The sequence below is a fragment of the Pinus tabuliformis genome, chromosome 8 (genome assembly GCF_031772625.1).
Source record: "Pinus tabuliformis cultivar Carrire ecotype Pingquan chromosome 8, CPIR1, whole genome shotgun sequence".
Lineage (NCBI taxonomy): Eukaryota > Viridiplantae > Streptophyta > Pinopsida > Pinales > Pinaceae > Pinus > Pinus tabuliformis.
Window position 1 is genome coordinate 1,310,865,800 of NC_142294.1, and position 16,102 is coordinate 1,310,881,901.

General features: G+C 37.4%; 1 protein-coding gene across 1 annotated transcript; it reads right to left on the reverse strand.

The window, feature by feature from the left end:
• Positions 1 to 13,223: 13,223 nt before the first annotated feature.
• LOC149240298 (uncharacterized) lies at positions 13,224 to 13,751 on the reverse strand. The gene has a single exon (XM_089370128.1). It carries the CDS (start codon positions 13,749 to 13,751, stop codon positions 13,224 to 13,226), a length of 528 nt encoding a protein of 175 aa, XP_089226254.1.
• Positions 13,752 to 16,102: the final 2,351 nt, after the last annotated feature.

The following is a 16,102-nucleotide window of genomic DNA, read 5'->3' on the forward strand; positions in this document are numbered from 1 at the left end:
CTCTCTTTGTGTGCTCAAAGTTTCTCCGGAGTACATCCACCGAGATTCCATTGTTGGTATGAGCTATTATGTGGGCTCCGTAATCGACCAATAATAATGCTCCCCACTAATGTGATGTCAACCACATGTGCCCAACACTTTGAAAAGTGGCTCTGCCAAAGACTTTGTTGTGTTTTTCTATACGCAAAACTTAACTATGTTCCAAAAGGGTCCTCCATCCACTTTAGCTCGACTTACTTGACTTTTGGGATCCCTAACTTTGACTAGCTCTAACTTTTGATACAAAAGTATATTTCTAAGCTTCCACATATGACTAGAAATCTCTTTCAGATATATTTCCATTTAAGTGGGTTTCACCTACATTTGACATGATTTTCTATACAATAAATAGCTCTAAAATCTCCACACCATCTCACCCTAAATGTTGATCTTCATTCTTCTTCTCGTTTCCTGAACCTGGTCACCTATGGCACTTTCACACCTTTTCCATCAATGAAAACATATTTCTAACATTCTCCCCTTTTGGAATTGATGGAAACATCATAATAAAACAAAACTTCATCATGAACAAAAAATGGGCTTCTACTTGTGTTCTTATCTCTTATGTATCATTTTGATGTTTCTCCTCTTGAGAGGCACTTGTCTTGTGCTAAACTACTTCAGTTGATGTGGTGTTTCTGCTGGTTTTCTGCATCAAGACCTCTCCAAAACATCTCATGCTATACTTTTTTTTTATCACCAAGAAATATCCCCCTTTTACATTAATGACAAATACACCAACATGCTCCCCGTATAGCCTTACTCCCCCTTGCAACAATCTTCCTCTATCTTTTTTATCATGTGGACTTGGTAGCTTCTTCTTGATATGATGAAGATACAACAACTACTATTATTCCTCTGGAAGGAAGATCTAGTGGAGGGAGACAAGAGGAACAACTCCCAATATTTTCATAAAATACTCAAACTTTTTTCTAGGAAGTGTCTTGGTGAAAATATAAGTAACTTGTTCTCTTGTAGGTACATAATTGAGCTTCACAATTTGATCTCCAAATTTTCTTTCGATAAATGATACTTGATTGGAATATCTTTTGTCTTAGAGTGGAAAATAAGAATCTTTGACGTGTTGATTTCACTTGTGGTATCAAAAATAATAGGAATATGATTCCCATAACACACTTGTATATCTTGTAGGGTTTTCTTCATCCACGGTAGTTGAGTGCAACAATAAGTTGTTGCAATATATTATTTTTCAGTCTTAGATAAAGAGATGGAAGCTTACTTCTTGGTTAACCATGAAACTAGACATTCTCCAAGAAAGAATGCACCACCACTAGTGCTCTTTCGATCATCTACATTAATTTCCCAATCAACATTGTTACACAGTAATTTATCACTGCCTTCCTGTCAGTCACCCTGCTGTGCCCAGAATTCACAATCACTAAAGTGCTTGATCCCTGAACTGGCTCAAAAACCCATTTTTCCAAAGTTTTATTCATCAACGCATCTGTTTCTAAAATAACCGCGATGACAGGCGCTTTCCAGTGTATTCTGTGCGCTGCCATCGCGGAAGAACATCACTTTTCCGCGATGGTCCACAGCGCGCCTTTCCCGTGTTCTTCTGCGCTGACATGGCTTCTTCAGTTATTGATATGCGCTGACAGCGCGGCAGTTTCCCTATAATCCGCGATGATCCAGTTTGGGCGAATTTGTTCAAACAACCAGCCTTCCAGATCACTCCAGGCTTGGTTGTTAGCTTTGTGAATGTCGACTCCCTTCTATGGCATGTCTGTTCGACTCTTTCCAACAACTCCCCTTGAAGATAAGCTCATCCTTCCACCTTTTTAGGAGGCTCCTTCTCCTATATAAACTCTCACCATTACCATGAGCAGCTAGTTGGAACTAGTTAGACTTAGCTTTGAATAGCTTGGATTGTACAGAGCTTGTAGTGCTCAGATTGCTGCTATAGGTTTGGTGTGCTAGGTGTGGAAGTGATTGATTGCTTGGGGAAGGTTGTTTGTGACATTTGTGTGAGAGAGAGAGAGTTATTTGTCTTGGGAGAACCATCCTCAAAGGTGAATGCTTGAGATACATGCTGACTGATCCCTCCTGAGAAGGTTACCGACGTCAGAACATTTGGTTGTACTCTTCTCTATTCTGATTAATAATAGATGACTGCTATTATTGTTCCATTCTCGTTTGTCTATGCAATGGGTAAATGTGAATTATGTCTTTTCTGACTGACATATGGTTACTTTTACTAGATTTCACGCTTGTGTTTGCTCTCTCTTCGTGTGTGCAGGTGTCCGTTCGCGGGGATCGCGGAGGACTGTGACCAGCCGAAGCGAAGGAACGAAGGCAACATCTCTTCGCCAAACGACAGCGCAGGAATCCAAGTAGGTGCTCTTTACTTCTTGTTTAATTGTAGCTAGGAACATGCGTGGCAGCATTGTGTGATTGTTGCTAGACCCTTGCTGGGCTAGTAGGGATCGCCTCTATCCGTAGAGGGGATTTACCTCTCCAACAAACATTCCTATAAATAGTTAATGAAAAATATTTACCTCTGGGGTACCTAAGTCCATCGCCCATTGTGGCTCTGAGATATCTAAGAATCCTCTTGGCTGCTAGTAGATGGCTCTATCTGGGGGTTGCGTGAAATATCCCAATAATACTAGCTGCCTACATAATGTCTAGCCTTGAATTATTTATATACAATAGGTTTCCAAGGATAGATCTATATGAAGTCTAATCAACTTCAGGTGAGTCATCAGTCTTACTAAGCTTGCAGACCGTCACCATTGGTGTTCTCACTACAGAGAATTCCTCCATGCCAAAATTATTCAATAGTTCTTTGAGATATTTTATTTGTGAGATAAAGCTCCCTATACAAGCAAATAATAAAGTTCTCCAATCATAGACATCTCAAACTCAACCTTCATATCATATGCAAATTCACTGGTTAACAAAATTAAATCACTACAAAAAATAATGTGATCAACATAAACAACCAACACTATGAGTTTGCTATTATTGGATTTGACATTTAAGTTGATGTCAGATGCAACTCTTTTGAATCCATACTTGAGTGGGCATCTTTCTAACTTGGAATACCAAGCTCTATGGGCTTGCTTGAGACTATACAAGGCCTTCTCAAGCTTGCAAACAGAATCTGGATTTTCTATTAGCTAAAAACCATATGGATTCTCTTTGTAAGCTTATTCTTGTAGTTGTTTGCAACATCCTTTGGTTTCTCCATGGATAATATGGTTACATGTGCTTGCATAGGGGGATTGAGCAACTTCCTTCTTATTTGAACACTTGTTGTTAAATCACCAATGATTTGATCAACTAGTTGATATTTTTCAACATACCTTGAAGGATCCTTAGCTTGAGGACTGGAGGGCTCTTCATTGTCTTATTCTGCAGTTGGCTCACTGTTCTCCTCACCATTGATGATGGTTTCATTAAAACTGGTATTTACTAGTTGTTAATTTTCATATTCAGCATATTCATCTACTTTAACATTAATGTAGTTAATAATCCTTTTAGTGTTCTTATTATAGCATCTATATCCTCTATTGTTATGTTAATACCCATGAAAATACCTTCATATTCTCCTTCATTGAAATTACCAAGTTTATCGTCATTCTTCTTTATGTAACATATGATACCATAAACTATGAAGTGCTTGACTATTGCAAGTATTCCATACCAAAGCTCATAGGGAGTTTTTCACTATTTTGTCTGAAATGAGCTTTATTGAGAATAACCACTACACTGTGTATGGCTTTTCCCCAAAATCTATGCTAAATCTTTTTGCTCAATTTGACTATCTGATCAAAATTCATATGTCCAAGTCTCCTATGCCACAACCAAATCTCATCAATCTTTGATAAGAAATACCTCTCAGTTTTCTCCTTTAGAACATAAACATTATTGTTTGTTCTTAGATTTTCAGCCACTATTTCACCTATGCCTATAGACTTGATTTCACAAATTTTAGCCTTGAAAATTACATCATAGCCTTGATCACACATCTGTGACACACTTAGCAGATTATGATTTAACCCATCAACAAATAAAACATTCTTCTCTTTAACTTTTCCATTTGATAGACTGACTGTTCGTTTTCCAACAATATTACCAGATGCATTGTTTCCAAATGTTATGTTACCTTTTTCAATTGGTTTCAATGTCAGTAACTTGCTTCTGTCTCCTAACATGTTCCTAGAACAACCACTGTCCACATACTAATGATTTCCTTCATTATAGCAATATATAACAATATCACATTGCTCTATTTTCTCCTTTTCTTTCTAGATATTGAGGTTTTGATTGATTTCTTCAATAATAGGTTTAGACCTCTTTTCCTTAAGTTTGCAATCAACAACTATATGCCCAAAATTTTGACACTTAAAACATTCCACTAGATAGTGCAAGGGAGAAAAAGAGTTGTTGTACCTTGGTCTATTATTCCTCTATCTATCTTATTGATTTCTTCTTCTTGATTTGAAATTCCTACAGGATAGATTGACTCTATAGTTTGTTACTTTATGTCCATAATTGGAGCAGGTGAACCAGTGTCTTGGAAAAATATTTTCATACATTGAACATTATCATCTATTCTAGGCCAATCTCTTAGTATTTAAACTTGCTTGGCTAGAATTTTCTTTTTTTGTTATTGTTAAATTTTGGGCTACATACCATCTCTTTGTTGTTTTGTAGTCCCTTCCTTTGTTGCTGGAAGAAAAGTGATTTTCTTTTTTCCTTTCAATTTTGTTGTTGAACTAGATTAGGCCTCAAACCAAATACCACTATGATCTTTAGAAATTATTTGTCCTTCCAATATCTCATTCAAATTATCAGTCCCCTGTCCAAACTTTTGATTGAACCATCTCAACATTTTGGCTTTCTCTAGCGCTTTTCTAAGCAAAAGAATTTCACCTTCCAACCATTACCAAGTTTTTTTTTTCTCATTCAACTCTTCATTTAAAGATTCTTGATTTTCTTACCTTATTCAATTTGCAGGAGAAATTGTTCAAAAACCTCAACCTTTTCCTTGTTTAGTAACTCCTTCAGTTCTTTATTTTTCTTTCTCATCCTTTCAATCTCTTCAATTTCAGTTATCAATTCTCCTTCTAGATCTACTTCTGCCTCTTCATCATCATAATTGATAGCTTCAACTTGCAAATTTTCTATGGCCATCAACATGAATTATTTTGGGCTTTCATCACCTATCTTCATTTGACGATTGGTTGGATTCACTTTTAGAGGAGTTTTATTCTTGAACACAGAGACCTCTCTTTTTAGCTTTCTTTCTATCCTTTTGCACTTTCCTGAATTTTTCTCTTGGATCATAATATTTCTTATGTTTTTTTAGGACACTCTGATGCATATTGACCAAGTTTTCAAAACACTTAAAAGATATCTTACCTTTATGCTTACACGAGCCTCTCTTGAACTTCCTCAAAAACTTGGATTCTTCTTCATCATATTCACAACATGAATCATCATGATCCTCCTTGGGATTTTTATCTTCTTTGAAGGCTAATCCTTTTGCTGCAGCCTTGCCATTTGATGACTTGAAATCACCCTTAGATGACCTCAGGAAATTAATGAAGGTATTACAGACTCAAGTGTTGGGGTGTGCCTATGTTATTTTAAGCAACGGATCAATAAGATTGCGAAATACATAGACACTTGAAACAGTAAGAGAACACAATAAGCAAATACAAAACATAACAATTTTAATAAGGAGTTCACCCAATCCTCCTGGGCTATGTCTCCTGGTCTAGCCTTCATTGATGGCCTTTTCTATTGTGTCTTAAAGCAGAGTTTTTACAACAAGGAGCTCAATTTGAGTCTCGCTTAACAGACGATGATTAGTAGGATGGTACTTTTATTCCCGATGTCCTTAAAGTACATAGATTCCCCTTACTGAATCTCGACCTCAACTAGTCTATGTGGTATGAGTCCAATTTGGCACTCATTACCTGACAAGTACACACAAAGGAGTTGCTTGATCCTCTCAAGCCTTCTCTGGAGTTCACAGACTCTCAGACTCTCTTTGTCTCTGTCTACTCGATGTTGCCATTACTCTGACGGTCAACTCGGCTTCTCTGTTCTCTGCAATTTTGCTTCTTTCTCTTTGTTCTCTCGGATTCTTTCTTCTTCGTTTTCTCTGTCTGATCATGGCTTAAAACCAATTTGTTTCCTGACTGTTCATTTCTTCTTCCCAGCTCTCTGGATCGCTTGCCTCTGTCCACTGGAATTCTCCTGCTCTATGTCATCATCACTGTGTAACATTTCGCAGTGAGGTGGCCACTTGTCTCCTCACAAACTAAGTGTCAGTTTCCTTTGAACGGTCATTATTTCCGTTGCTCCAAGATTTTCTCGCCGAACTGATTCTTCTGCCAGCTCAGCGGGCATGCCGGACCTCAAATCTCATGTATCTCAGTTTATTTCCCCGTCAAATCTGGTCATCCATCGGGTTGATTCTCCACCGTTGATCTGGAGCCTCCAGATCCTACGGTCTCTGTCTATATCACGCGGGTAAGTTGCTCGATCGTTACTCACGCGATGTAAGTGGTTTTATCTCTCATCTGTCGGATGCAAGTCACATGGTGAGTGGCATCGCACTGCTCTTGGCCAAACCCGCTTACCGCTTGAAGTGCACGTGATATCCTACCAGTTTTGGGTACGGGACCTGCCTTCTGACAGTTTAGGTGTTTTCTACATGGTTTCCTGTTCTCCTAGTGACCAGGCGCTTGGGGCTTTCCTTCACTAAGGGGTTTGCCCTGCGATACGCGCTAATCGCGTATCAGAAACTGCCTCCATTTTTGGATCTGGGCTTCCGATTGCCACTTTGCGCCAATGTGCAGTCTCCATGGGCCAACGGTCAGCGCGCTTTGGGTGAGGGTCCTCGTTGTTTCGTGCTGGCCACAATTGCCATTGTCTAAAGGTCTTTTTCTAATAAGCTTGTTATTCATAGGATTTTGAAGGCTGACATAATTTTGAAACAGTCATGGAAATGTTTAAGGATCCAATTCGGATCATGGCCTTCCCACTGAAAAAGCTTTTGGACCACCAAAACTTGGTTTTCAAGCATCGACTAAGTGAGGGTATAGTTGTCTAACCTATACAATCTCTATCCATTTTTCACTGCTTGGCTTTAAACCCTTGAGTCTAATTCTAAGGTACTTAGAATATCCCTTGCACATGTCCTCACCTTCCTGTCCAGAATTGTGTCTTCCTGCAATTCATTAGGATATTCAGGTAACAGGTCATCAATAAAAGGCGATTGAATCTGTTGTTCGAGATCTTCGATAATGAAGGTTCAAATAGTCTCACGATGTCTGCATTGACGACTGAGTAGATGTGCATGTAAGCTGGTAAATCAAGGCGAAAAGCATTCTCACCAATTTTCTCAAGTATCTTGAAAGGTCCATACCTTATTGGCTTTAGCTTTTTACCTTCACCATGCATTTTGTCCTTGCTGATATACAGCTAGACTTGATCACCAACTTGGAAACTATACTCCATCCGATGCTTATCATGCCTTGCCTTGTATTTGGCCTGGCTCTTTTCCAGCTCTTCCTGTATACCTGGTGGATCTCTTGGATTTGTTCAATGAACCTGGTCTCTTTGTCCACATCACTATGTCCATCAACTGTTATATCTTTACCAAAGACAAAATCCAAGGGAGACCTTGGTGTGAAACCAAAATAGGTCTCAAAAGGAGATCTCTGTGTGGAAGAAGGTTTTACTCTGTTGTAAGCATGCTGCACATAACACAAATGTTCATCCCAAAGTTTGGGATTCTTGCTGCAATATCCTCTGAGCAACTAGATCACTGTCATGTTGACTACTTCTGTCTGGCCATCTATTTGTGGATGAAAAGTTATGCTTTTATTCAGTTTGGTGTCCATTAGTTCCCACAGACTCGACCATAACTTCCCAACAAATTGGGTGTCTCGATCAGATATAATGGAAGTGGGTAATCCAAAATGAACCCATACATGCTGAAAGAACAAGTTTTTAGTTTGTTCAGTTGTAATATGTTTATCACAAGGTATCAAAATACACGTTTTGTTGAACCTATCCACAACAACATATAGATAATCATGACCTTTCTTAGATATAGGCAGTCCTCCAACAAAATCCATGGAAACACTTTCCCAAGGATGAGAAGGGACTGGTAATGGAGTGTACAAGCCTAGTTTCCTATTGCTGGGCTTGCTTTTAGCACACATGGTACACCCTCTTACATATCTAGAAACTGTCTCATTCATTTTTGGCCAATAACAAAATCTTTGCAGCTGTGCAATTGTTATACTTACCCCACTGTGACCTGATATTAGAGAAGTGTGTGCCTCTCAAATTATCTTTACTCTTTCAGTTTGTGGAATGCATAGCTTCCCACAATGATACAAGAGTTGGTCCTTAATGTGATAATCCAATTCTTATGCTCGTTTTCCTTGACTTAAAGTTGCATATACATCTTTAAAATCTATATCTTGAGCATATTGTTCAATGTAGCTCTCATGCAATATTGAATTATGCTTAAGTATAGTAGATGCATTTATAATTGGTCTAGATAACATATCTGCAACTTTATTGTGTATGCCCCTTTTATATCTGATGACTAAATGAAACTGTTGTAGAAACCCCATCCATATATAGTGTCTTGATTGCTGCAACTTAGTTTGGGAGTGTAGATATTGAAGTGGTTGATGATCAGTATGTATAACTGTTTCTTCACCCATTAAGTAATGTTTCCACTTTTTCACACTCTGTACTAATGCATACAATTCTTTATCATATGTGGGATAGTTAACTACTGCAGAGTTAAATGTCTCAGAATTATAGTATATGGGTTTACCGTGATGTATCAACACTGCTCCCATGGAAGAGTCACTTGCATTTATTTGGATCTCAAATGGTCTTTTAAGATTAGGCAGTGCTAGTACTGGTGTTGTACTAATCTTTTCTTTCAAGGTGTCGAAGGCTTTCTGCTATTTTCCTCCCCACTGAAACACCTTGTTCAATCCTATTAAAGCATGTAAGGGAGCTGCAATTAAGGAAAAGTTAGAAATAAACTTCCTCCAATATTGTTCTACTCCTAAGAAGCTTCTAACTTCTGTGGAAGATTTGGGTTTAGGTGAGTTTACAATGACTGCAACCTTAGATGGATCTATCTTCAATTCACCACCCCCTACTATATGTCCCAAATAATTCAAAGATGTTTTGCCAAATTCACATTTTGAGAGTTTAACATAAAGTTTTTCCCTTTTCAAAACATCTAGTGTCTCCTTAAAAAGCTTTAAGTGTTCTTCCCACGTTTTTCTAAATATAAGAATGTCATCCAGATATACAATAACAAAATCATCAAGAAAAGGTTTGATTACATCATTCATCATTCTCATGAAAGTAGCAGGAGCATTAGTTAATCCAAAAGGCATAACTAGCCACTCATACAATCCCTGCTTTGTTTTGAAAGCAGTCTTCCATGCATCTTGTTCTGTAACTCTGACCTAATGATATCCACTATGCAAGTCTAACTTGGAAAAATAAATAGCTTCCTTTAACTGATTTAATAGATCATCTATGCGAGGAAGGGGATAACGATTTTTTATTGTTATCTTATTTAGTGCTCGGTAATCAAGGCACATTATCCATGAGCCATCTTTCTTTTTCACCAAAACAATTGGAGATCCACATGGTGATGTGCTAGGTCTGATAAATCGTTTCTCAAGCAACTCTTGCACCTGCTTCTTGATTTCTGCATTCTCTAAAGTGGACAACCTATACATTCTGATGTTAGGCAATGGAGCATCTTGCTGCAAATTAATATCATGCACTATTCCCTTTTTGGGTGGCAAACCTTTAGGTTCTTGAAACAAGATATCATATTCTAAAACAGCTTTTCTAAATCATCTTGTTGTTTAGCATCACAGACCTCAAATACATTGGTTTTATCAGGTTTCTTTTCCTTTACAACCATCAGTAAAAATTGCTTGCATGAATTTACAATTCGTTTCATCTACCTTGAGTTTATGAGAGTATAATTATTCTTGAGCTTATGAGCTCTTACAATATATTCGATTCCATCTTTAACGAGGAGATACTTGTTCTCAGCTCTATAGAAAATGGCTTTTCTATCATACAAGTAGGGACTTCCTAAAACAATTCCACATATATCCAAAGGAATTACATCTAACTCAACCTCATCTACAAATGCTGACCCAAAAGAAAACTTAAGTTTACATTGTCTAGTCACTTGAAGTTGTGCTTTATCACTTAACCAACCTAATGGGTATGGTTTCTTATGAGGTGTAGTCAGTAATCCCAATTACTTTACAATTGCTTCAGAAATCAAATTTACTTGTGAGCCACTATCAAACAAAGTATCTATCTTTTGATGCTTGGAAATAACTCAAATATGGAAAAGCTCATATCTTTTTCTCTCATTTTATTTATTAATAGTAGATTGTGCAGAATTATTAGTAGATGCTTTAGAATTTTTACCTCTTATACCTGTGGCTGCAATGTTTGTTTCATCTCCCGAGTCCGACCCCAAATCTTTCTAAATAGATGCAGCAGTTTTCTTCTTCTTTCCCTCAAACTTCTTAGGTCTCAGCTCTGGATGCAGGATCCAACAATGCTCATCATCATGCCCCTCCTTCTTGCAGTGAGTACATGAAGGCTTGCTCTTCTGCGCAGTGTTGGCCTTCCTCTCGTTCCATTTCTATTTTCTTTTCTCCTTATTCTTGCTTGCAATGGGTTGGGATGATCCCCCAACTTCTGGGTTCCCATTCTTTCCTCTAGCTTCTAGATGCGTAGCTTGAATAGATACCTCATCTAGACTAGTGGGATTAAACATGAGGATAGTGTGCCTCATGTAGCTATGTAGACCACCTATGTACTTCAATGAGTCTCAGGTGAGTCTAATGAAATTCCTAGAATCAAAGCTCGTTTCCTAAATTCTTGAGTGTAACTTTGTACACTTTGCCCTTTCAATTGGCGAAGAGTTTGCTAGCTCATCATGGCTTGCTACATGTAAGCCAGTGGATAGAATTGCTTTTTGATTGCAGAAACAAATTCACTCCAGACAGAAAGAATCTTACCATGTTTCTTCATGTCAGCTTGGGTGCTGCCTTCCCACCATACCAAGGTAGTGCCTCTAAGGCGTAGGCTGGCCAACTGAATCTTACTCTTGTCTGAGTCGATACTCTGCACTCTGCAATAAACATCAATTTGTTCGATCCAATTATCCAGCTTCTCTGCATTCAACTCTCCATCATATATTGGTAAATCAAATTTAACATCTAGTTTAATCAAAGATGCCTTCTTTTTATGTTTAGGGCTATTAGGAGGTACAAGAAAGCTTTCTTCTTTCCCTTTGCATTTTGAGTGGTCATGGAGGAGAGATTCTTCTTCCCCTTTATCTTGTTTGGAGCCTAATGATTCCTCATCTTTATGTTTTCTAAAGTCCCTATACATTTCCTCTACCATGGACCTCATGGCCAAGAAACTATCTATAAACTGAGGGTCTGGGCCCAAGGGACTTTCCTCTGACATTTTCTTCTGAGGATAGACTCTTCCAATTTCTGGGTTAGTTTCAACCAACTCTCCTTCTCCTAATTTGAGCTTTGATCTAGTTAGTACTCAACAACCAAATCGAGCACAAGCTTGTCTAACCTTAACAACCTACAACTCTGATACCACTTGATCTGAAATCACCCTTAGATGACCTCAGGAAATTAATGAAGGTATTACAGACTCAAGTGTTGGGGTGTGCCCATGTTATTTTAAGCAACGGATCGATAAGATTGAGAAATACATAGACACTTGAAATAGTAAGAGAACACAGTAAACAAATACAAAACATAACAAATTTAACAAGGAGTTCACCCAATCCTCCTGGGCTATGTCTCCTGGTCTAGCCTTGAGTGGTGGACTTTTCTATTGTATCTTAAAGCAGAGTTTTTATAATAAGGAGCTCAATTTGAGTCTCGCTTAACAGATGATGATTAGTAGGATGGTACTTGGATTCCCCAAGTCCTTAGAGTACACAGAATCCCCTTACTGAATCTCGACCTCAACTGGTCTATGTGGTATGAGTCCAATTTGGCACTCATTACTTGACAAGTACACACAGAGGAGTTGCTTGATCCTCTCAAGCCTTCTCTGGAGTTCACAAACTCTCAGACTCTCTCTGTCTCTGTTTGATCAATGCTGCCTTTACTCTGAGGGTCAGCTTGGCTTCTCTGTTCTCTGCAAGTTTGCTTCTTTCTCTTTGTTCTCTCGACTTTTTGCTTCTTCATTTTCTCTGTCTGCTCATGGCTTAAAACCAATTTGTTTCCTGACTGTTCGTTTCTTCTTCTCGGCTCTCTGGATCGCCTGCCTCTGTCTGTTGGAATTCCCCTGCTCTGCGTCATCATCACTGTGTAATGTTTTGTAGAGAGGTGGCCACTTGTCTCCTCATGAACTCAGTGTCAGTTTCCTTTGAATGGTCGTTATTTCCGTTGCTCCAAGATTTTCTCACGGAACTGATTCTTCTGCTAGCTCAGCGGTCATGCTGGACCTCAAATCTCATGTATCTCATTTTATTTCCCTGTAAAATCCAGTCATCCATCGGGTTGATTCTCTGTCGCTGATCCAGAGCCTCCAGATCCTACAGTCTCCATCTATATCGCGTGGGTAAGTTGCTCGACCGTTACTCACGCAATGTAAGCAGTTTTCTCTCTCATCCACTAAACGCATTGCACCCAGTGAGTGGCATCGCTCTGATCTCAGCCAAACTTGCTTACCGCTTGAAGTGCACGTGATATCTTGCCAGTTTTGGGTGCGGGACCCACCTTCTGACGGTTTAGGTGTTTTCCGCATGTTTCCTATTCTCTTCGTGACCGAGCGCATCAGAAACTGCCTCCATTTCTAGATCTGGGCTTCCAATTTCCACTTTGCGCCAATGCACGATCTCCATGGGCCAACAGTCAATGCGCTTTGACCGAGGGTCCTCATTGTTCCGTGCTGGCCACAATTGCCATTGTCCAGAGGTCTTTTTTTGATAAGCTCGTTATTCATAGGATTTTGAAGCCTTACATAATTTTGAAAAAATCATGGAAATGTTTAAGGATCCAATTCAGATCATTTGATATTCTCATCTCATAGGTAGTAAGGATGCCAAGTAATTGATCTAGAGTAAGATTTTTCAAATTGGTCATTTATTTAATTGTTGAAACCTTGATATTAAACTTCTCAGAGAGATATCTCAAAACCTTATGAACTATCGCAACTTCATCTAACTTCTCATTAACACCCCTTATGGTGTTCGCAACCTCTTCAAATCTTAAAAAATATTTTTCAATATTTTCATCTTCATGCATCCTTAACGACTTGAATTTCATTCTAAAACCTTGAAGTTTAGCTTTCTTTTCCTTGTTGTCACCTTCATAGTAGCTACTTATATTGTCCCAAATAGATTTGGCAGTTATGTAATCCATCACTTTGACAAGTTCTAATTCAGGTAGGCTAGAAAGTAGGGCATTAATGGCTTTAGCATTGCATGTGAACTCCATATTCTGATCTTTAATAATCACTGTTGGAGTTTTTTTATATTCTTGTTCCACAACATCCCATACATCAACTTCAAGTGGCTGAATGTTGGTCCTCACTCTTAACTTCCAAAATACATAGTTTGTTCCATTGAACATAAATTCCCTATTGGTAAATCCTCCTTCCTGGTTTTCCATGGTCCTTGATCTTTCTTCCAATTGTTAAATTGATCTAAATTAACTTGGCTCTAATACCAATTGTTATAAACAAAGACAATACTCAGAGGGGGGTGAGTCAATATTGTAGGAATTTCCACTATTTAAAAACATTGTTTCACTGATGGTATGATATTAGGACACCATAAAGAGTTTCAAAAATTAATTATATGAGCATGACATGAAATAATTTGAGTACCATAAGGAACACATATTCTTCAAACTTTCATTCAATTACTTCACAAGGCACGTTATAACCTGTTGTTACAAATTCTCTAGCTACAACCAGTAGGAAGCGACAACTCCCTGATTTATCAGCTACAATTGAATGGAGCTACAAATCCAAATATTTACCATAACCTACTAGAAGGAGTACCGATCACTAATTTCCAAGCTACTAATTTCTTGACATCAATGCTTCGTCTTTCATCAATTTTCATACTAGAACCATGAATGCCTCCTTTTCTTACAAATAAAACAATTTCTTCCTTACCCCAATAACTTCATATTACTAAAAACAACAACACCTCACACATAATTCTTGTCACAAAATAAACTCTTATATATCTTGCTTGATCAAACCTGCTTATAAATATTTTTATTTTTTTATTTTAGGTCTCTTTGCTCTTCATTCATTGTTGCATGAATTATCTATTTATGGGTTTTTTCTATTCACAATATGTCTTATAAATATATTTTTCAAGTCAACAACCTATGTCCTACTAATATGGGCTCAATATTTGAGTTTAATTATGTATTTTTTCTATTTTGGTGGTTTAGAGGGTTTAGTAGGGCTTAATTAATGGGCTTTTAACTTTAGCTTAAATTCTAATTCCACCACTTAAACTGTCTTTTCTTTCAATAATATCCTTTAACCCCTCTTGCACTAGCTCGTTTGCTCTTTTCCACAATAAAACCTCATGTCATGACCTCCACCTTAGTCATTTAGTTTCTTATCCACTTTTAAGCCTCCACAAACTAGTTTTCTTTATAAATCTACTTCCGTGCCCTTGGTATATTTTTTTAACCGAACCAAGTGTTAGTTCTTGGCTCCCGACACCTTTATCCTAAGGTTTTTTCTCTATTGCATGTTATGAACCTCTAATATTTACCTTGTGGGCTGAGTTGTTAAGTGGGGCTAGGCCATAGTCTTTTCCTTGCTTGTTTCCTTGTTGTACTGCCACTATCAACCCGACACCTTTATCCTCACATTTCCATTTGCGCACCTTTAATATTTTCTTGGATTTTCCTTGTAGACCTAGCTGTCATATGAAGATCACCAACTACAACTTCTCATCAATCACTACTAGTTCTAGCCCAAGTCGTCTTTGATAATAGCCACATCACTCCAACATTGGTTCATCCTGATTCTTCTGTTGTGTGTTTCTCTAAGAACTTCTGGGGTCCCACCAATGGGATGATGTCATGCTGATGTCTCATATGCAACGTGTGACTATCTGAGTGGTGACATGTGTCACTTGGAAATGACCTATTCAGCGCTCTATAACCCAATATAGGGCACATTTTTAGATGTAATGTAAGAAATTTGTAACATTTGTAATGTCAACTCAATTGTAATCAATATATTTGTAATTATAAATATATGACGGATCTCTAATAATAATAATAATAATAATAATAATTAAATATGTATATATATATATATATATATATATATATATATATATATATATATATATATATATATATATATATATATATATATATATATATATATATATATATATGACTGGAATCTCTCAATTGCCCAATCTCAATCTATCGAAATATCTAAGACATTATATTCTATCCATGGTATGGTTTATGCGACAATATAATTTCATTACTAGGATCTTTTACTGGAATTTCTATCTAAAGCTCTGAATAGAGAAGGTATGTTCTAATTTTTTTTTCATTTATTCTGGAAATATTTATTGCATTTATGCTCGGAATAAATAAGAATGACGAAACCGCATTTTCATTTATGCAAAAAGAATTAGTCAAGAACCCTTGAGATATTCGATAATTTGACTAAGAAGTCACCCATGACATTTATCTCTCATCATAAATATTATATTGTTTTAAAGGTGATTCTCTGTGTTTCAATTTACCAACCACCTGAATAACATTTTTCATTTTCTTGCATTCCAAGTAGCAACAAGCTTAGCTGAATTTAGGGGTTTTCAGTCTACCTTCTGAAAATACATTTTCAACTAGAGTTGTTCATTTCTCATTACTCATTTTGATAATAAAATTACTCTGCCAAAGATTTGTCCTTACCTTTTATACTATTACAAAAATATGGACTTTTTATTTTTGAGGTAAATATATTT

What these genes read in the sequence shown, in the direction of transcription:
- LOC149240298 (XM_089370128.1), bottom strand. Translation starts at nt 13,751, where the DNA reads ATGGAAAACCAGGAAGGAGGATTTACCAATAGGGAATTTATGTTCAAT.